Below are 22,558 nucleotides of genomic sequence, written 5' to 3'. Positions count from 1 at the left end.
GGCTCACCTTCCCTTTCACGGCCAGACTGCCGGCGGGCTCATCTCCGGCCAGCAGAATACTGCGCCACAATACCCCTGGTCCTACGACGGCCCCTCCGGCTCGGCTGTCCCTGCGGGGAGCTCCTTTCTCTCTCAACTCCTCTTTCCCCCCCCCGACTATGGGGGCGGCGTTTTAAAACGTCCCGCCGCCCTTATACGTCACCTGTCGGGAGGGGGCAGGGCCAACATCCTTACACCGACCTTCAATGCGCCGGACGCTCGGGGGGAGGGCAGGGCCTTTCCGCGCTGTCCCTGCACTCCCTGACTGCCACCCGCACGCCGGTCAGCTCCGCTCTCCCCGGCGCAGCTCCGAAGCATGCCGCGCACCGCCGGACTGCCCCCCCTTTGGCGGCGAGGAGTGCCTGCCTGGAGGCATCGTGCGGGGTGAGGATGCCCCATCACGGTCCCCTTCTCCCTCTCCCCTCCATATCAGAGGGAGAGGACCGGGCCACCCTTGGCCTAACCCAATCCCCAGGAGGCCAGAGAGCAGACAGCTGGGCCAGTTTCGGTCCAGCCCAAAACACCCGCCCCCAGCGGCTGGAGGGAAGAGAGCCAGGGCAGGCCAGGGCGGCTACGTCTCGACCTGGCCCTCCCCAGCAGCCGGGGGGAGAGCTGAGGCTGCGTACCCCCAGAGAGGGGGGTTTGGGAGCATAGCCAGCAGAGGGGACTGCCCCCTAGTTTTAATTTAGTCACTTTATCCCTAGCCATGGCACAGCAGCAACGGCCCGTGTACAAATGCAAATCAGTGTGATATCAAATCTACTGTAGCAATCATTTCACAAACCTGATAAAATGGATCACTCCATGTTTTGTTTAAGTCTGGAGGTTGTCCGCTATCAATATTAACAGTGGAACAATACTCTAATGACTTCCATTCTGTCAGATGGTTGTAGCATTCAAGAGATGCAAGTTCCCAGAAATCCTTTTCTGCTTCAGTAGGTTCACCATCCAACCAGTCTTGTTTAGAAAGAGCCTAGACAAAGAATGTCAGATGAGAAATACCAAGTCGATTCTTGCTGCAATATGATGAGATTTTTAATATTCTAGACCACCCTCAAAAGAAACTATAACATTTTCACTGTTTCATAACAATATTTTATTCCTTTATCAGAAGAAGATAGAGGCACTTGTATTTAATCAGCATATAGGACCTGAGATGTATGAAAGAAAATGTCCCAAAGAATTCTTCAAAATTTAAGCCGGTCACACCTTTAACTCAGTTCAGATGTGAGATTCAAGCTGCATTTTTCCTCCTTTCATGGTATAGGTAAATCATTTCCAACAACTTTTTTTTATCCATTATCAACTTGTGAACATAAATAGAATTTACATGTACTGACCATAGGCACTTAATTTCCATTCTCTAATGATCTTTTGTGTGTATTGTAATAATATTGGATTTAGGTCTGTAAAGCTGTGTGACACTAATAAAGAGAACTTGAAAATTTGGTCCAATAAGCACTGTGTGTTATCAACTGTTATTTATATTGCATTTGAGCAAGTATACTTTATGGATCTTGTATCATATAATGAAGGGAACCAGAGACTGTCACAGAGTTTTTATTCTGACTCAAGTAAACAAAGGACTCTTAAAAAAATCAGAGGAAATAAAATATTTGCCATGTAGTCTTTTTACCTGATCATATTGTTTAGCTGCTTCAGCATAATCACTTTTTGCCTCTGCTAACAATGCATTCTGGGTAATTTCCTTGGTTCCAATCTTTCCACTGAAAATACCACGAAGAACATCATAATCTCCAACTGATCGATAAAGCCTAGTAAAGTTAAAAAGATAGTTGAAAATGAATAACTTTCTATTCTAGTGCAAAGTTTGCAGGTACAAAGTACTTCGATATTGTAAATGATGAATGTTAAGACAGTCTATGCAAACTGCCTGCTGTATAACTGGCTGGCTGCATAGAATGCATTACTGATATATAGATATTATTCTATCAGATTATAAATTTATTTTGGATTGTGTAAACTCCAAACAAGCTAATACTTAAACAATGCTGCACACACTACTCTGAAATCCCCTGTAAGACTGTAGCATTTAACAGGACTGGAAATAAAGAAGTTGAATCTGCACCAGACATCATGTTGGAACAGATTTATGACATGGGAGTAACCCTGCGTGAAAGGTCAATAATCAGCTCAGAAGTATTAAAAATCTCCTACTATAAAAAAATCCCTTAATCCAAGACCAGAGCCTGCACCCCAACCCGCTGGCCCTGCCTGATGAAAGTGAGGGAGTATGGGGGCAGGGAGTAGGATGGAGAGAGCAGGGGGAGGAGCCTCAGAAAAGGGGCACAAAGGAGGCGGGGCTAGGGTATTTGGGTTTGAGGTAGATCTCAGAAAGCACTTGAATTCAAAAAGTGATCTCATGCTTTAAAAGGTTGGAGACCACTGATCTAGACAATGCCCGGTCCTGCTGTAAGGGCAGGAGACTGGACTCAATGACCTCTTGAGGTCCCTTCCAGTTCTTGATTCTAAGGTGGCCCTGATAAAATTAAAAGATGAGAGGGGTTACACTGCATTGCAACCACAATCATATGATAAAAGCCAGCTTCTAGTCGAACTAAAACCTAGACCAGTGCCTTTCAGAATGGGACAAGTAAGTGTCCAGGAGGAAGTAGCAAACAGCTCTGTCCCAGGATTGTAAATCAGATGAAGGTAAAAATGCAACAGTTCACAGAGCAAATCAGGAGATAGGAGTTTGGACTCCATTGCAGGGGAGTGAATGAAAAAGCATTTGAAAGTGAAAAGCTGAGACTGACAGGGTTAACACTTAGAATTGATGTATTAACACATGGAGTTGCCCCAAAACAGTTACAGCATGTAAGGGCACTCCTGCAAATCATTTGGCATGCAGACAAAAGCAACAGAGACTAAGTCTACACTAAAAAAGAAAAGTCAGAAAAAGATACGCAAATTGCGAACTGCATGTCTTTTTCCACTTTTCATTTGAAAGAAGCTGTGCCAAAATTTGGCATGTCTACGTGGTGTCAAATTTCGGAAAAACCTTCTCTTTGGAGCCATCCGTTGTTTCTTGTGAAATTAGGTTTACAGGGATGGCGAAAGAACGCGTTCACTTTTCCAAAATTTTTGCGCAAGTCAACACGGCACACATGCATGCAGACTTCTGGTTATCATCACTAAGGGAGCAGGAGACCTGTAAGGACACCACAACAATAAATCCTGACCTACTATATTGGTGACCCTACTACACAACTTACTTAGCAAGTTCGATCCATCTGATCACATCTGGAGAGAGGTCTGTTCTTCCACGCATTCGTTTAGATAAGGGTTCTTCTGCATAAGAAAGACGAGTTAGAGCTTGTTCAAGAAGCAGGATGCCCACAGGTTGCTGTAAACTGGCTAAGCAGCTAGTGCTCACAGTGGCCGAGTCGAGGTCTAGCAGTTCTCTGTGCTGGTAACACATTTCCTGTAAAACAAAGACAGGTGCAGTTAAAGAGCCTATAAGAATTGGAAAAAGGCCAGTGCATCATAAACAATTCCTAGTTGGGGCACAAGTAGGAATGGCTTAGTAGATAAGAGTAACCAATCCATTTTTCTCCCTCCCACACATGCACCTTCAGACAGAATTAAACTCTGCAGTTTGACAATGCTGCAGTAAATTGGAATTGAAGGGAGAACACAGTATTTCTTATATGATAGTTTTCTTTACATTAGCAACTTCTCTTCAAATCCGTCATTCATGGATCAATGCCCCCTATCTGTGGAATTCAGAGTTAGTCCATTGCTGTTGCTGGAGGTTCTAGGACTAAGCTCCACTCTTCAGCTCCAACCACTAGAGCAGTTTTTGCACAGCAACCAATTATTAGCAGTAAAACAATATCATTTAACAGACTCCCAAGGTGAGTCCAATTCAAAAAGAGAAGGTGCTAACAGAAATCAAATAAACAGATAAGAAATTTCTCATTCAGTTGCAGTGTCTCTCCTCGATCATTATTCACAGAAAGTAGCAAATAGTGAATCTCAGAAGTAGGAAGAGAAACAATAAGTAGTTAAGTTATTATAATAAATAACTAGGCAGGAATAGAAATTCTCCCCAATACAAAAGCAAGAGCTTTATAAACTATTAAGGAGCTATGTGGGATCCAACTGACAAGCACATCTCTCATCAAATAGGAGCTACTAAGGAGAGTCGGACTTACCTGGAGAGTGAGGAAAGGGTTAAGCAACTGGAGATGTACCTGAGGGAGGGGGCTCAGGCATTCAGCCAATGAAATGCAGATACAAATTTCAAACAGAGAGATGGGATTTTCTTCCTCTCTTCTTTGGTTGAGATCAGAGCAGTCTTTTCCAGGTATGGAGGGAGATGGGCTATCCCAGGAATGGACTTCTTTAAATGTGTAAGTAGGGAAAAGTTTAGATAGTCTGTCAGGTTTTACTGTTTTCCTTGTTTGGGGGTTTGGAAATCATGTATGAGCTGGTTAATTGTTTTTCTTTTTTGTAACTAAGGATTACAGCCCAGGGATTTTCCCTCAGTCCATGTCACTTCATAGCTATTTAACACCTAGTCATTTACTATGCTTGAACAGTAGTTTTGTTTTGATGATAAAAGTATTTTCCTTTTTGTTTTGATTAGCCAGTATCGGTTGATTCTTGTGTCCTTAAGTTTACATGCCTAGTTACTCGGGCAGAGTCTATTGTTCATTGCAGATTCCCTCTGTCTGTGTTTCCAACTCCAAAGCAAAATGGAGTTTGGGGCGGGGGAAAGCTTTGCCTTAGGTAGGGGATTCCCAAGTGATCTCTTCCCTGGAAAAGGGTTTATTTTATATTTTCATTTATTCACTTGGGTGGTGGCAGCAAGAAATCAGTCTTTGTCTTTTTGAATCTTGGGGTACTGAGATCAAACAAGTTTGTCTCAGGGAGTCACAGAGATAGGTTTTACAGAGTTTATTCTACAAGCTGGCTCCTCATCTCTGCAGTGTGTGTGTCAGGTTGGGAAATTGAGCCGTGACCCCGCCCCTCCCCTCACAATAAAAGGATGCTTTTGCAGAGAAAGGGAACTTTCTTTGCAACTCTTCCTCCAAAGAGGTTCATTTTCTCCACAGTGCATTTAGTGATTTTGTGAATAGTTTCTCACATGCCACCTGGTACAGTATTTTTACTTGTAAGCAACCTTGAGGCCCTAATACCATGACATTTTGGACAGAATGAAATCAACAGGCTACAATCGGTATATGCATGCCATGTGCTTGAGACATATCTTTAGTGCTCTGTGAATTCCTCTTTATGCCACCATCTTCCAAGTATTAGAATACCAGAATGAAGAACTAGTTCCCAGGAACTGTGGAAAGAAGAATTTATCTTGGACAAAGGTTTCTGCAGCAATGTGATTCTTGTATGGATACAGAAACTAATTCCAACATCTGCCTTTTGGAGGTAATTAGAGAATACGAGGACTGGAAGGGACCTCGAGAGGTCATCGAGTCCAGTCCCCTGCCCTCATGGCAGGACCAAATACTGTCTAGACCATCCCTGATAGACATTTATCTAACCTACTCTTAAATATCTCCACAGATGGAGATTCCCCAACCTTCCTGGGCAATTTATTCCAGTGTTTGACTACCCTGACAGTTAGGAACTTTTTCCTAATGTCCAACCTAAACCTCCCTTGCTGCAGTTTAAGCCCATTGCTTCTTGTTCTATCCTCAGAGGCCAAGATGAACAAATTTTCTCCCTCCTCCTTATGACAACCTTTTAGATATCTGAAAACTGCTATAATGTCCCCCCTCAATCTTCTCTTTTCTAAACTAAACAAACCTAATTCCTTCAGGCTTCCCTCATAGGGCATGTTCTCTAGACCTTTAATCATTCTCATTGCTCTTCTCTGGACCCTCTCCAATTGATCCACATCTTTCTTGAAATGCGGTGCCCAGAATGGAACACAATACTCCAATTGAGGCCTAACCTGCACAGAGTAGAGTGGAAGAATGACTTCTCGTGTCTTGCTCACAACATACCTGTTAATGCATCCCAGAATCATGTTTGCTTTTTTTGCAACAGCATCACACTGCTGACTCATATTCAACTTGTGGTCCACTATGACCCCTAGATCCCTTTCTGCCGTACTCCTTCCCAGACAGTTGCTTCCCATTCTGTATGAAACTGATTGTTCCTTCCTAAGTGGAGCACTTTGCATTTGTCTTTATTAAACTTCATCCTATTTACCTCAGACCATTTCTCCAATTTGTCCAGGTCATTTTGAATTATGACCCTATCCCCCAGATTAGTCACAACCCCTCCCAGCTTGGTATCATCTGCAAACTTAATAAGCGTACTTTCTATACCAATATCTAAATCATTGATGAAGATATTGAACAGAGCTGGCTCCAAAACAGACCCCTGCGGAACCCCACTTCTTATGCCTTTCCAGCAGGATTGTGAACCATTAATAACTACTCTCTGAGTACGGTTATCCAGCTAGTTATGCACCCACCTTATAGTAGCCCCATCTAAGTTGTATTTACCTAGTTTATTGATAAGAATATCATGCCAGACTGTATCAAACGCCTTACTAAAGTCTAGGTATACCACATCCACCGCTTCTCCCTTATCCACAAGACTCGTTATCCTATTAAAGAAAGCAATCAGATTGGTTTGACACAATTTGTTCTTTACAAATCCATGCTGGCTGTTGCCTATCACCTTGCCACTTTCCAAGTGTTTACAGATGATTTCCTTAATTACTTGCTCCATTATCTTCCCTGGCACAGAAGTTAAACTAATTGGTCTGTAGTTTCCTGGGTTTCTCTTAAAATAAGGGATAAGGGATCTTTTGGAAAAGGCTTTATTTTCCAAAAGATCCGCGTCTAGACTGGCGCTTTTTTCCGGCAAAGCTCCAAGCCGGAAAAAAACGGCAGCCATTTTTATTCTAATGAAGCAGGGGAGATTTAAATCCCTGCTTCATTTGCAATTGCCACAGGCCTAATTTGCATCCCTTTTACGAAAAAAGGATGCAGTCTAGACACAACCTTGGTGTTTTGCTGGCATGTCACTCCCATGAGAATGAACTAGAGACCCCAAGGAAAAAAGATCTTCCCTGGCTTGGAGATTTAGCTGAAACAAGAACTGTTTTGGGGTAAGTTTGTATTGAGCTTTTACTTTTAGAACTAGCTGTTTTTTCTGTTATTTTAAATCTGTAATCTACTTTGCTCTGCCTGTTTTCACTTAAAACCACTTAAATCATACTGTTTGTAACTTAATAAAATCACTTTTATTTACTATCAAGCCCGGTGTAAATAACTGTTATGTGGGGGAACAATCAGTGTGAACATCCCCTATTAAAAGGGGCTTACCTGAATAATTTTGTGGGGTTCTGATCCCATTTGGAGAGTAGTTTCCCTGGAAGCTGGGTCCAAAACTGCATTTTCCTCAAACCTGAAGAGTTTCCAGTGTCTATATTGCTCCTCAGAGGAGCACTGACCTCAGCTCTGCGCCTTGGCTGGGGAAGACCAGGAGATGTGGCCCAGCAGGGTGTTGTGAAGCGCCAGGAGCGAAGAGGCTAGTGTCAATGACTTTGTCAGAACTCCGGGAAGCACCCCAAGGGGTCTTCTCTGACCGTATCCCATCATAATGTTACTTTAAATTGCCCAATGATATTTTAAATATCACCATTAATTATTTTCAACTGCACAACAAATTATGTAAGAAAGGAAAGAAAGTACAGTATTATAAATACCTGTACTTCCCAATGTGTTACATTTGATGCACATGTGAGAAACTAGCCAGATAGTGTACAGAAGATGTTTATATTAATATTGACAGGTCTTTAATTTACATGTGTTGGGACTGTAGAGCAACAGGTTTCATCTTCATAGAAGGGGATTCAGGTTTCAACACTTTAGGAAATGCTGTTTTAAGGCATTCTGGTCAAAGTCATGTAGTTAAGATTTCTGGTACCTATTGTTTTGTGCAGATGGAATACAAAACTGTAGAAGGATCTGCTATGTCATCTAGTTCTCACTTTTATAGAACAGTTATTTTACCATCTTCATTCACCGTTGCTTCCATTTCTATCCCCCTTCCTCAGTTTAACCTTCTAACAAGATTAAAATGCACTTACTGGAGTTAGCTGTGATAGCACAATTCATCAGACAATATATCACACAAAGTTTTACCTGAATGCAGGCTATGAATGGTGGGAAGTAAGACACTGTTGTGCTCAGAAAATGGTTGAAATTCTGCAGCAGCTCTTGGGTGATATAGTTTTTCTCAGAAGGACTCTTAACGTTGTTCATTTCTTTCAAAATTCCAGTAAACAAACTGCTGAAGAGCTGCTTGGCCAGTGCTGGATCTCTCTGTAAATTATCAGTAAGGTCACAGGATAAGTGACTAAGGCAATATAACTGGTTTTCAGCTGAGTGTGCTAGAAAGAAGGTAACAATGCTATAATTTCAGTGACCTCACTGTATGCCAAGAATGGTGTATTCCAGACAAAGTGGACCAAATTTGAAGTGCCAAAGTCTTTTGAAAAGATTGTAGGAAGAGGCGAGGGGGGTGGAGACCATAAATTTTCTTCTCCTAATCATATTTCTTCGTTAAGCCACCATATTAGAGATTTTAAGCTCTACCTAACATAGCATCTTCTAAATGTCACTGTTTTGTTCAAGACATGTGACCCTGTACTTTTACAGTATTAAATAAGGCATTTTCTATGAAACCAGTGAACGTATATAACAGTGTTGATAGGAGGGACTAGAGCTGGGGGCTCAGAATGTATCCTATTCTTCTTTGAGTGTTTGTCCATATGCATTCCATTTCATGCATTTACTCTGTTGATACCATCATTGGACCGAACTATGTTAGTTACAAGATCAAGAACACATATTCTGGTCCATCCAGAAATATAATTTATGCCATCATGTGCCGAAAGTGTCTGTCTGCTATGTACATTGGACAAACTTCTCAGACACTTCACCAAAGAATCAATGCACATAACACAGACATCAGGCTCTCTCACAGAGAAAAAGCTGTTGCTTGCCATTTCAGCCAGACTAACCATTCTCTCAATGACCTTAAAACATGCACATTGCTTCAGAGAGATTTTAACTCCAGACTTCAAAAAGAAGCTTCAGAATTGTCATTCATGCTTAAATTTGACACTTTATGTATGGGTCTCAACAAAGATGACAATTATCTCACCCATTACAAAGATTATCACCCCTAATGTCATTACCTCACAGACACTAACCTTCCCCCCTCACATTCACTCTGTTCTAAAATTTGATTTGTCAATTTTATATGTGTTCACTTTTTTTGATTGTATCACTTTGGTATATATGGTCGTGCCAATTTTCTTCCACAAATTGATCTGAGGAAGTGGGTCTGGCCCACGAAAGCTCATCACCTAATAAACCATCTTGTTAGTCTTTAAAGTGCTACATAGTTCTGTCTTTTGTTTCAGCTAGACCAGACGAACACGGCTGCATCTCTATCACTATGCCCAGAAGTGAGCCTCACACTTTGTGCCTGAAGTGTTTAGGAGAGGACCATTAGAAAGATAATATTCAATAGAAATGACAAACTCCTTCATTGCACAGTGCTGTTCTTTCCCCTCAGACTGGAGAAGTTACCAGCACCAGCCACATCCAGGGCACCTTCAAGTGGCATATCTCCTCTGTGCTGGACAAAAAACAGGACTATGTAGCACTTCAAAGACTAACAAGATGGTTTATTAGGTGATGAGCTTTCGTGGGCCAGACCCACTTCCTCAGATCATATAGTGGAAGAAAATTGTCACAACCATATATACCAAAGGATACAATTAAAAAAAATGAATGTATATGGCTGTGACAATTTGCTTCCACTATTTGATCTGAGGAAGTGGGTCTGGCCCACGAAAGCTCCTCACCTAATAAACCATCTTGTTAGTCTTTGAAGTGCTACATAGTCCTGTTTTTTGTTTCAGCTACACCAGACTAACACAGCTACATTTCTATCACTGTGCTGGACAGGCAGTCACCCACACAGATCCCAGAGTCCTAGGCAGCAAGGCTCAGTATTCAGCATGGCTCCTCCATGGTCTTCCTTCACAGATACCGCAGAGTCTGAGTCCAACTTGTACTGGTCCCGCTGCAACAGGAACAGAAGGTCCCCATCCACCTGGGACTATCACTATTACCTCAACTCCTCAATCAGGACGTGCAATCGGTCCTTGCTATAGGGGCCGTGGAAAACGCTCTTCAGGAATACAAGGGTGAGGGTTTCTGCTCCCCATATTTCCTAATACCAAAAGGGCAACAAGTCTGGACCTATAAGACAAGTCTGGACCTACAGGAACTCAACAAGTTTGTAAAGAAACTCAATTTCTGCATGGTCTCTCTGGCTTGCATAATCCCCTCCTGGATCCAGCTGATGGGTATGTGGCTCTCGACTTGAAGATCGCATACTTCCATATAGTGATCTATCAGCCCCACAGGAAATACCTTAGATTTGTGGTGACCACCCCCCAATATCAATTTATAGTCTTCCTGTTAGGCCTCTCAACAGCAACTTGGGTGTTCACAAAGTGTATGGCAGTTGGCCCTGAGTTCCAGCACATACACGAGGTACAAGTATTTCTGTGCCTTGACAACTGGCTCATCAAGGGCCAGTCCAGGACTCAGGTTACAGCTCACGTAAAATGAATCAGAGTTACTAACTTCAAAAATCTAGGTCTCTTCCTTAACGAGGTGAAATCCATTCTGCCCCTTGTCCAAAGGATAGAGTATACTGGGGTAGTATTGACTCGAACGAAGCAAGGCCATACCTCCCAGAAGCAAGGTTTCATGCCTTGGTTGTTATTCAGGGCCTGAGACAGTTCCCCACTACCATGGGATAGATCTGCCTGAAACTACTGGGACACATGGCAGCATGTACATAATAATGCAACACGCCAGACTCAGATTGAGACCTCTTCAGTTATGACTGGTTGCTAACATATTGCCCAGCTTGGAACAAAAAATGGGACAGACCTTTGTTCTACTAATTCTAAAATACCTTTTCCACTTCAAACAGCAAGGGCTTTCAGTCTCTTCCATAAGGGTCTATTTAGCAGACGTTCAGCTTTCCACGTGGGTATAAATGGCCGCTCAATGTTTGTAAACCCATAGTTGATTCTTAAAAGGTCTCTACACACTCCCTCAAGTATGAAGGCCAACCCTCCTGGGATCTCAACCTAGTTCTCTCCAGACTGATGGCACCACCATTCAAACCAGACTAGGGATGATACAGCATTTGGATAGGACTCAGCAAGACTCCAACTCTGCCACCTGAACTTGGGGGCTTGAAAGTCACCTGACAGCAATGCACATGAACAAACACTTGAAGAAAAATGGTTACTCATCTTCTTGTAACTATTCTTCTTCAAGACACGTGGTTTGTGTCCATTCCAATATCCACCCTCCTTCCCCTCTGTTAAAGTAGATGGGAAGAAGGAACTGAGTAGGGGAAAGCGAGAAAGGCTCTATATTTGGTGCCATGAAGCCATGGGTGAGCAGACTGACCCTATGGCTAGCTGCTAAAGGGAAATATCTGGTTACCGTGCATGTGTTTGTACACACCACCTGACTGGAATGGACATTAACACCACATCTCAAAGGACAACTGACATGAGAAGGTAAGTAACCTTTTTTTCTTCACATACTACCCAGCATGGCCATTTGAAAGGCCTCTGAGAAGTAGTAGCTCCTTTCAGGAGTCCTTCCCTATCTCCCCTGAAAACCTGGCTGTTTGGGAGCAGATACCCACCAAAAGATGGGACTAGAGTTTACAAAAATAATGAATGAGCCTAACTTATGCACCTTTATTCCTGACTACAGTATTGTGATGGGCAGGAAGAGGGCAAGGGTAACCAAATAATTATGACAGCTTGACCATCAAACTAAAAAAGAATCCAATTCATAATTGCTACTATTTCAACTGGGAAACAAAAGTCAGCTACACCTTTTTCTTCATTTTTGATGCCCCAAATAAAGACAACTTAATGGGGCCTGAATTTCAGAAAGTGCTGAACACCCACAACTTGAAAATCTGACTTATTTAGGGTGTTTCAAGTTGGTGGTAACTGCAATGTCACAAATTATGAACCCTTTTGAAAAAAGCTTGGCTGTCACACTCTCAATCTGCTTTACAGAGAACAATTTTGGAATATTCAGTTAATGACCAGAGAACAAAAAACAGACCTGTGCCACAACCTGCAGAGGAGTGATTAGGCTGCTGTATTCAATCTGGATATCAGGAAGGTCTCCTTGTCGGTAACTCCTGTACAGTGTGACTCGAGCATCGTGCTTCATTTTCAGCTCAGATTTTATCTCCTGCAACAATTACCACCAAAAATGCATCTTTGCTTATGCATAGAAATGAAAGATCACATTACACCTACTAAATGAAACCTGTTTCTTGTTTAATGGAGGAGACATAATAAGTGTTACCCAAGTTTAACATCTCCTTTTAAAATTGTCACAAGTGTTAATGTCTAAAAGCAATTACAGAAATCATAATCAGGAATTAAATGCAAACAAAATGATCTTGTTCTGTAAAGGTAAACCAAAACTAAAGCTTCTTCCTGAAGGTATCTTCACCCCTACATAGTATGACTGCATTTTAGGCCTTGTCTACAGAAGTGGCACTAGTTTACCTTAAATCAATTTTTAACCAAATTTACCTAAATCAATGCAAATCTATAGACTCGCTGTTTAAGAATGGTGGTTTTTATTCTAGCGTAAACTTACTCCTAATTAATTTAAGCTAAACAAATAGAAATCTGCTTTAAACTGAGCTGTGACTATCCAACTAGTCTTTTGAATCAGTTTGACTAAATCAGTTTTAAATTACATCTTAAATTAAATAGGTACAACCCACTCATGAACACAAGCCTTTACTTCTCTCCAGATTTCTCTGCCTTCTTCCTTTTACATAAGTGAAAATACCAATGGGCTTTGGCAAGAAGGCCTAAGGGAGGATTAACAGCAAAAAGGTTTGACGTATACTCCCTCCCCTGCAAAAATATGTATACATATTGCTACTGCTATCCAGATCAGTTAGAATAGCATTTCTTGAACAAGTCTGTGTGCTAGTATGAGGCAGGAATAGCAATTTCTTTCCTTACGCTCAAATCTTACCTCTTCCTCCTCGTGTTTTGGGCTTCCCATCTCTCACTTCCACACCCCTTTGCCCCATTTTATCTCCTAAATAGATCACACTCTCAAAAGATCACAAGACATATGTCATGGGGAATTAGAGCTTTAGTGCTCTCAGAACATAAGAAATTCCTCTTGGCTGGCATCTCTTTTCTCCTGCTGCCCCATCAGACATGACAATACTGATGTGATGTACTTCTCTCCTTAAGTACACTTTTGTCCAGCTATATCAGTTTCCATGCAACAGTGCTTACTATTTTTAGCAACATGACCCTTATTAAAGCTATTAAGAGTTCTCAAAAAAGTGAGAAAGATGAATCACACACAACTAACATGAAGGGATTAAATAAACAGGTGCTACAAATGTTTTAGAGGATTTTATCACAGTAATCTGCAATCTATAAACCCTGAAAGAAATCCAGTATCACACTTTACACAGGCTAAAATATTATTCATATAACACAGTGCCCAGGAGTCCATCATGGGACAAACATCACCTAGCATAGTAGTAGCTATGTGACATTTTAGGTTTGGTTATTCTACCAGCCATTTCATATTCTGTATCTGAGGGAGAACTCTGTCAGACATATATAACAGGGCTCAGTGGGTATAATACCAGGTTTGCATGTACCTACACATCTTGAGCAAAGAACAAACTGTGGCCACAGTTTTCCAATGTAGGTTATCTAAAATTAGTCAATATAAATCTATAGGTAGGGACATAAGGATAAGGTGGTTGATCTTCAAGAGTGATGAGTACCCTCAACTCTCAATGAAGATACTGGGACTTGCTGGTGGCCTGATTATTAGGACACATTAAAGTTATGCACCTAAATAAGACATCTTATTTGGAAAATTATGCCTTATGCATACAAGAAACATTTAAGAGTTTCACAGTGCACCATAACAGTTGAGGAATAGCGCTTCCATTTTTAACTTGCACCATTGCACTCAGGAATTGTGATACAAATGGTACACAAAAATCATAGTCCAATACTAGGGATGTTAGATATTTAATTTAATAATTGTGTAACTGCACAAAATCTTAGCAGTTACACAATTATTTGATGGTCCTGGGAGTGGGGAAGGCAGGCAGTGTGCTCCCAGCCCCAATCCCTGGGAGCCCCTGCCATCTAGAACTGCTGTATCTGTATCAGAGGCAGCAGCGCTGGGTAGCGAGCAGGAACCAGTCTGTGAAGGGAGCTCGGGGGGGAGGGGGAGGGGAAAGAGGGGACAGCAGCCTCTGTCCACAGGGCAGGGAGGGGGGGAAGCAAGCTCCTTACAGACAAAGGCTGCATCCCATGGAGCAGCCACTGTCCGCGGGGGCCCAAGCTCCATGTGGACAGGGGCTGTTCCAGCATCCCACCTACACACCCCACCATGCTGCTTCCTCTGATACAAAGGCAGCAGTGGGGGGGGGGGGGGGGGGAGGAGGAGGTGGCTCCATGAAGCTGGTGCTCAGGGGGGAGCCAGCTTTTAAGCCGAATCTCCCCAAGCATCAACTCCCGCCTCGCCTCACCCCACCGCTGCCTCTAAGAGGCAGTGGAGTGGGGGGGCATGGAGAGCAGACAGCTCCATGGAGCCTGACTGCCCCCCAAACTCTCTACACTGCTGCCTCTTTATCACTATAACTATACACTAACATCCCTATCCAGTACCCTCACACAATACTGAAGATTGGAATAGAAACCCCCAGTGCTTTCCGTACTAGGGAAGTTTAGTTCACACTCAGCTTTACCCATATAAATGATATACACCTTGCAACTCATAACTTCAGATACCATCTCTGTAACTGAGCCTATCTAGTTTCTTCTGATGGCACCCACCACCATAATTTTCCAATTATATGATGCTTCTATAGACAAAATATCAGACTTCTCAAGCACAGCAAACAAATCCTATCACTCAAAGATTTTGACCACTAATTATTAAGAAGCAAACCAACCTTTTCTCGTTTCTGTTCAGCGACACCTTTCCTTGCATAAATCAAGCTGAGTTTCTCTTTGTCCTTTAAGAAACGCCTCCGCAACCTTAGAATTTCTGCCCGTTCATCTATACCTAATACATAATGAGTAAGTTCCAACAATTTACACTCTTGTTTTGAATCTCCACCCTTAAAGCTATCCCCCTTAAAGACAAACTTAACAGTTATTTCAATCATCCAATTTTAATCACCATTTCCCATCTACATTCTATGTCTGACCTGTAAGTATGTAAAATGTTGTGAGTGAATTGTACTACAGTGAGTCTGTAACTACTGTCTATTTGAAAAATAGGTTTTAAGCTCCTCAAGCTAGGTACTGTATTTTATCTAAGTTCTAAAAAGCATTCAGCATGTTTTCAGATCTCTATAGAGTTAAACAAATCAAAAGATTTGGTAATAGACTATACAGCTTTCCATTTCAAGCTTTGTGGGTTCAAATCCAACCCAGGATAGGAACTGGCAAGAGACAGTCCAATGTCTGTTCATATGAAATTAGTCTGATATCAGTTCAACTCTTTGTAAACAGCTGTTCAGAAACAACTTACATCATCATAGCAGACACATTTGCTAGCACCTTCTACAAGAAGACTATGGATAGATTGGAAACTGTACTTATTTTATGTATGTTCCTTTCAAAACAGGGTTGAAGTACCTTGGGCAGCATGATATACATGCATAGTCCATGCTGAAGGAGTTAATCTTCAGAGCTGTCTGCTTCACTTTTTATTTTTAAATTTGGATTTCTGATAGAAAATGGGTTTTCCATCGACTATTTGATAAGGACTAGTGTGCGTTCCGCTTTTGAAATGTATAAGAGCCTCAGTGGGGGCTCCTGTGCATTCAAAGTTGGAACGTCTCATGGAGCCTGGAGCCAGCAGCGAGTTCCCCGCTGACCCCAGGCTCCATGCAGCACTTCCTCTTTCAAATGCACAAGAGCCCCCACTGAGGCTCTTGTACATTTCAAAGCAAAAATGCCGGGCTGGCCCTGGGTTCCACGTGGTGTTTCAATCTTGAAATGCACAAGAGCCTCTGCTGGGGCTCTTGTACATTTCAAAGAGGAAATGCCGCCACTGTGCCCGTCCCATCCCATGGAGCTGCAGCTGGGGGGAACCGGCTTTTAAGCCGGTTCCCCCCAGTATCCCCTCCTCTTCCCCGCCTTGCTGCCTCTTTGTGATGGATGCAGCAAGGGCCGGGGGGGGTGGAGGGGGAGAGAGTGACTAGTCAACTACCCAATAAGCTTTTGCTTATCGGATAGTCAACTAGTCGAATAGTCACTTACACCCCTAATTTATGAAGAACAAATCATGTCAGACCAATCAGATAGCTTTCTTTGATAGAATAACAAGTTTTGTGGATAAGGGATAAGCGGTGGATGTCGCACACCGAGACTTTAGTAAAGCATTTGACTGTCTCACATGACCTTCTTATCAATAAACTAGAGAAATACAACTTAGATGGGGCTACTATAAGGCGGGTGCATAACAGGCTGAATAACCATTCTCAGAGAGTAGTTATTAATAGCTCACAATCCTACTAGAAGGGCATAACAAGTGGAATTCCACAGGGGTCTGTTTTGGGACTGGTTCTGTTCAATGTCTTCATCAATGATTTAGATGATGGCATAGAGAGTACGCTTATTAAGTTTGCAGATGATACCAAGTTGGGAGAGGTTACAAGTGCTTTGGAGGATAGGGTCATCATTCAAAATGATCTGGACAAACTAGAGCAGTGTTTCCCAACTGGTGCTCCGTGGAACCTGGGGTTCCGCGAAGTGAAAGCAAGGTTTCCACGAAAGGCCGGCACTCCTCCACCCTCTCTTAAAGAGACCGAGCCACGACGGGAACCGCAGCGCCTGGGCTTTTTTTTTTTTTCTCAACGAAATGCGGTAATGGGACTTTTTTTTTTTTAAGACAAAAACCCTAGGGGTCCCGTGGCCAAATTAAACTGGGAAACACTGAACTAGAGAAATGGTCTGAGGTAAATAGGATGAAGTTCAATACGGACAAATGCCAAGTACTCCACTTAAGGAACAATCAGTTTCACACATACAGAATGGGAAGTGATTGTGTAGGAAGGAGTACTGGAGAAAGGGATATAGGATCATAGTGGACCACAAGCTAAATATGAGTCAACAGTGTGATGCTGTTGCAAAAAAAGCAAACATGATTCTGGGATGCATTAACAGGAGTGTTGTGAGCAAGACACGAGAAGTCATTCTTCCACTCTACTCCATGCTCATTAAGTCTTGAAGTATTGTGTCCAGTTCTGGGCACCACACTTCAAGAAAGATGTAGAGAAAGTGGGGAAGGTCCAGAGAAAGCAACCCAAATGATTAAAGGTCTAGAAACATGACGTATGAGGGAAGACTAAAATAATTGTTTAGCTTAGAAAAGAGAAGACTGAGAGGGGACATGATAGCAGTTTTAAAGTATCTAAAAGGGTGATACAAGGAGGAGGGAGAAAAATTGTTCTCCTTGGCCTCTGATGATAGGATAAGAAGCAACAGGTTTAAATTGTAGCAAGGGAGGTTTAAGGTTGGACATTAGGAAAAACTTCCTAACTATCAGGGTGGTTAAACACAGGAATAAATTGCCTAAGGAGGTTGTGGAATCTCCATCACGGGAGATATTTAAGAACAGGCTGGACTAGGGATGATCTATTCTAGACGGTGCTTGATCAAGGGCAGGGGACGGGACTTGATGATCTCCTGAGGTCCCTTCCAGTTCAAGTCCAACTAACTGTACAAAAAGAACTCTAAATAAGAACGATGCTAGTGTTTTCAAAATATGGAACGGATAAATGAAAGCTTATTTTCAGAGACTGCCAAATTTGAATCCATTTGAAAAATGTTCACTACTTAAATTATTTGGGAAAAAAACTTTTAAAGTTTAACTACTTGTTAGGTTTATTTAGGGAGATAATCAGAGAAATTAGAGGGCACAAGGTGATATAGATTTCCCTGGCATTTGCTTTCTGGTCATCTTAGAACAAGGAACATAAATAAGGAATGTTGGTATTAGACAATGGATCCAACCACCCAATTATTTTAGCTAATAACATTGCACTTCGTAGACACCTAAATAAATCAACTACTCAATGACCACCCACCTATATCACAAATAGTCACAGCTGATATATTTATCTTGGGACAATGAATGACAGACGTATTAAGTAGGGGATAGTAGCCCACTCACACTGAAAGACTCACATCTGACATGCTCCTTACATCAGATAGTAGAGGAAATAGAATTTCCAGGTTGTGCTTTTATTACAACATTCCAAGAATAATGTCCTGCTCCCCAAGAGTAACAGATACCTTTAGCTTTGCTGTCTACCTCGTCTCCAGGCAAACCCAGCCTTTTCTTCCCAAAATTGGGCCCCAATGGTTTCAAGGCTGCCCTCTGTGATTTCTCACTCCGCTTGCTAACAAACAGCATGGATGAAGACAATGATTCAGAGGATGAAGGGACTGTATATTCTGCCAATGTGTCAATACTGCTTCCTGTTAGCCAGTTAAAAGAGCTTCTTCCACCTGTAAAAAATATAGAAAAATAATATACCAGTATGTGACTTCATTTAAGTCAAAATATGTACAAAACTGGTCACTTTCCCTCTAAAAAGTGTACAGTGCCCATATTAATAATCTGTTTATGAGGAAGGGAAGCATCAGCATTCACATGTTGGTGCAACCAGTAGACCAAATTCAGTGATGCATCCTGGTCACATGCCACTTGAGGAACATTACTCATTAGTGAAGAAGTCTGATGAGTAATGTTCCTCAAGCGGCACGTGACCAGGATGATATACACTGTGCAGAGACCGGATCCCCTCTCATCCATTCCACTACAGCCACAAATAGCTGAGTGGATTTCCTGAATGGTTTTTTACTATCAGTATAGAAAGCTAGGACCCTTCTCATGTCCAGTGTGTGCAGCACCCTTTGTCTAGCATTAGGAGTATGGTTTTGGATAAAAAACTGTGAGGAAGATATCTTGACCCAGGTGGAACTGGGAGATCACCTTTGGCAAAAAGTTCAGGGGTGGCCTGAGCTTGCACCTTGTCATTGAGAAAACCATATAGGGGGTTCCGAACAAAGAGCTCTCCACTCAGGCACCCTCCTTGCCAAGGTGATGACCACCAGGAAGGCCACCTTCATGGAGAAATGAAACAATGAACACTCAGTCACTGGTTCAAGTGAGGTTCCCATGAGTTTATTGAGCATCAAGATAATGTCCCTCGTAGGTAGAGGTAAGTGAGAAGATGGATATAACATGTCTAACCTTTTCCTAAAGCAGGTTACCATCTGATGACCAAAAAGGGAACACTGGGAGCACCCAGAGTGAAAAGCAGACATAGCTACCAGGTGAACCTTGACAGGTGGGTGGCTAAGCCCTGTGTTTGTAGATGCAAAAGATAATCCAATATTACCGGGATGGGTGTACTCATGCGGGAGAGATCTCATTCTGCATACCAGGTAGAAAACCTCCTCCACTTGGCCAGGTATGCCACCTTAAAGGACGGCTTCTTGCTTCCCAAAAGAACCTCCTGCCCCTTGGACGGAGCACTGAAGCTCTAAAGGATTGAACCATCTAGCTTCCATGCTATGAGATGGAGAGAGTGCAAGTTCAGGTGTCTGAGATGCCTTGACATTGAGTTAGGTGGTCTGGGACAAAGGAAGGGCTATTGGTGTCTCCACTGACAGAGTAGAGTGGAGAACCAATGTTGGCACAGTCACACTGGCGCCACCAGGATTAGGCGCGCCTTTCCCTGTGGGCTTTTAGTAGGACACCACCAAATCCAGACTGTCACACATTCGTACGTAGACTGAGATGAGCCACCTTTGGAGGGGTCTGAGGTGCAGTCATGCATATCTGAGCACATGGCAACATGACACCATGTGATCCAGAAGGCTGGGGTATGTCCTCGTGGTTGAGACAGGATACTGGGTGAGAGTGTGCACCAAGTTCCGTATCACCTGAGACTGCGCTTTTAGGAGTATCACCCTTCCCTGAGTTGAGTCTAGAGTTGCTCCAATGATATTTATTCTTTGCACCAAACTCAAAACCAATTTCTCATTTAGGAGGATGCCCAGGCAATTGAACAGCTCTAACGTGAGTCTAACATGCATGAAGCTATTCAGGGAGGTTGCTATCAGCAATCCATCGTAGAGGTAGGGGAGTACCTGGACACCCCTCTTGCGCAGGAAGACCACTACCACTGCCATACACTTGGTAAATACACAGGGGGCAGTGGAGAGGCTGAAGGGGAGTGCCACAGATAGTTTTTGTTAGCCACTGTGAATCTGAGGTACTGTGAATCTCTTTTGTTAGCCACTGTGAATCTGAGCCACTGTGAATCTGTGACATTGAAAGATCAATATGTGGATATATGCATCCTGCATGTCAAAGGCAGGTAACCAGTCACCCGGATCCAGACAGGGAATAATGGTGGCCAAGGAGATGATTCTGAAAACGGTTACTTACCTTCGTAACTGTTGTTCTTCAAGTTGTGTTGCTCATATCCATTACATGCAGGTACATGCATGCTACATGCACATGTAGGAAGTTTTTCCCTTAGCAGTACCCACTGGACCAGCAGGGGAGCACTCTGGAGTGGAACCGCTATAACAGCTAATATACACCCCTGCTGGTCCTTAACCCCCTCGGTTCCTTCTTACCAAACTACTCCAAAGAAGGGGCAGCAGGAGGGATTTGGAATGGACATGAGCACACATCTTGTAGAACAACAGTTATGAAGGTAAGTAACTGTTTTTTCTTCGAGTGATTGCTCATGCCCATTCCATTTAGGTGACTCCAAAGCAGAAACCCCAAGAGGTGGTGTTGGAATTTTAACCTTCTACTGAGCGGAGAACATCCTTGCCAAGAGCCACATCCTCTCTAGCGTGCTGAGTCAGAGCATAATGGTTGGCAAAAATATGAATTCAAGACCATGTGGCAGTCCTGCAGATATCCAAAATAGGGACCTGAGTCAGAAAGGCCATAGAGGAGGCCTGTGCCCTAGTGGAATGGGCTGTGACAGGAGGGACTGGAATTCCAGTCAGACTATAGCACTCCCTAATGCAGGAGGTTATTCATGAAGAAATTCTCTGGGTGGAGAGTAGGTGGCCCTTGAGCCTCTCCACAATTGCCACAAACAGCTAGAGGGACTTACGAAAAGGCTTTGTCCTGTCCAAATAAAAAGCCAATTCTCTCCTAACAGCTAGCATGCGTAAAGACTGCTCTTTACTGGAAGCATAGGGCTTAGGGTAAAAAAACGGGAGAAAAATGTCCTTGGAGACATGAAACTGAGACACCATCTTTGGCAGGAAGTTGGGATGGGGGTGTAGCCTGACCTTATCCTTGAAAAAGCCTGTGTAGGCAGGCCTGGAGGTAAGTGCCTGTTACTCTGACACCCGTCTGGCCGACCTAATGGCCACAAGGAATGATACCTTCTGGGAGAGGTGTAATAACAAACATATTATCATAGGCTCAAAGGGGGCCCTGTGAGCCTGTTCAGGACCAAGTTAAGGTCCCACTGAGGGACAGGCTGATGGACATGGAGGTAAAACCTATCCAGCCCCTTCAGAAACTAATTGACCATGGGGTGCGCAAAGAGCTTTGTGCCCCCGGGGCCCAGGTGAAAAGTGGAAATAGCCGCCATGTGATTGACTGAGGAAGAGGATAGCTCCTGAGCGGGACCTGGGTATCTGTGGGAGAGATCCCCTTCTGGGCAACCCAGACAAACAAGCACTTCCATTTAGCCAGATAGGTAACCGTAGTGGAAGGTTTCCTGCTCCCCAGCAGGACCTCTTGCATTTGCTCTGAGTACTGCAGCTCTGCTGCTGCCAACCAGGGAGCTTCCAGACCATTAGGTGTAGGGACCACAGGTTTGAGAGGCAAAGTCTGCCCAAGTCCTACGTTATGACATCCGGATACAGCAGGAAGGCGATCAGTCTCTTACAAGAGAGGCTCATCAGGGACATGAAACAGTGGGCCAGACTGGCATAATGAGGATGAGGGAGGTCCTGAATTCCCTCATCCTCAAAAGCACTTTGTGCACCAGAGGGAACAGGGGAAACACATAAAGCAGGCCCTCTGGCCATGGGGTGATGAGAACATCCCCCAGGGACCTGCAACCTAACCCTATGAGGGAGCAGAACCTGGGACACTTCCTGTTCTGACGTGTCACAAACAGGTCCAGGAGGGGAAAATCCCACTTGTGGAAAATTTGGAGGGCCACATTCCCCCTGAGAGATAACTTGTGGATGGTGAAGGATCTGCTTAGCTGGTACGCCAGAGTATTCTGTGTCCCGGGGAGGTAAGAGGCAGTGGGGTGAATATCCACCCCAATACAGAGTTCCCATAACTGAAGGCTTCCAGGCACA

At 43.2% G+C, this 22,558-nt stretch overlaps 1 protein-coding gene across 1 annotated transcript in view; it reads right to left on the bottom strand.

The window, feature by feature from the left end:
* Window positions 1-22,558, bottom strand: part of PRKDC (protein kinase, DNA-activated, catalytic subunit) — a 195,215-nt gene that overhangs the window by 56,607 nt on the left and 116,050 nt on the right. The window contains exons 59-65 of the mRNA XM_089776265.1: window positions 18,491-18,706; window positions 15,136-15,248; window positions 12,234-12,365; window positions 8,190-8,369; window positions 3,276-3,484; window positions 1,676-1,814; window positions 824-1,012 (exon numbers count right to left, since the gene is read on the bottom strand). Of these exons, the coding sequence (XP_089632391.1) occupies window positions 824-1,012; window positions 1,676-1,814; window positions 3,276-3,484; window positions 8,190-8,369; window positions 12,234-12,365; window positions 15,136-15,248; window positions 18,491-18,706 (1,178 nt within the window). The remainder of the gene's footprint in view (window positions 1-823; window positions 1,013-1,675; window positions 1,815-3,275; window positions 3,485-8,189; window positions 8,370-12,233; window positions 12,366-15,135; window positions 15,249-18,490; window positions 18,707-22,558) is intronic.

This window comes from Pelodiscus sinensis, chromosome 2, assembly GCF_052426305.1.
Source record: "Pelodiscus sinensis isolate ZL-2025 chromosome 2, ASM5242630v1, whole genome shotgun sequence".
Lineage (NCBI taxonomy): Eukaryota > Metazoa > Chordata > Testudines > Trionychidae > Pelodiscus > Pelodiscus sinensis.
The sequence above is the reverse complement of the archived record's forward strand: the minus strand, read 5'-3'. Positions and strand labels throughout refer to the sequence as shown.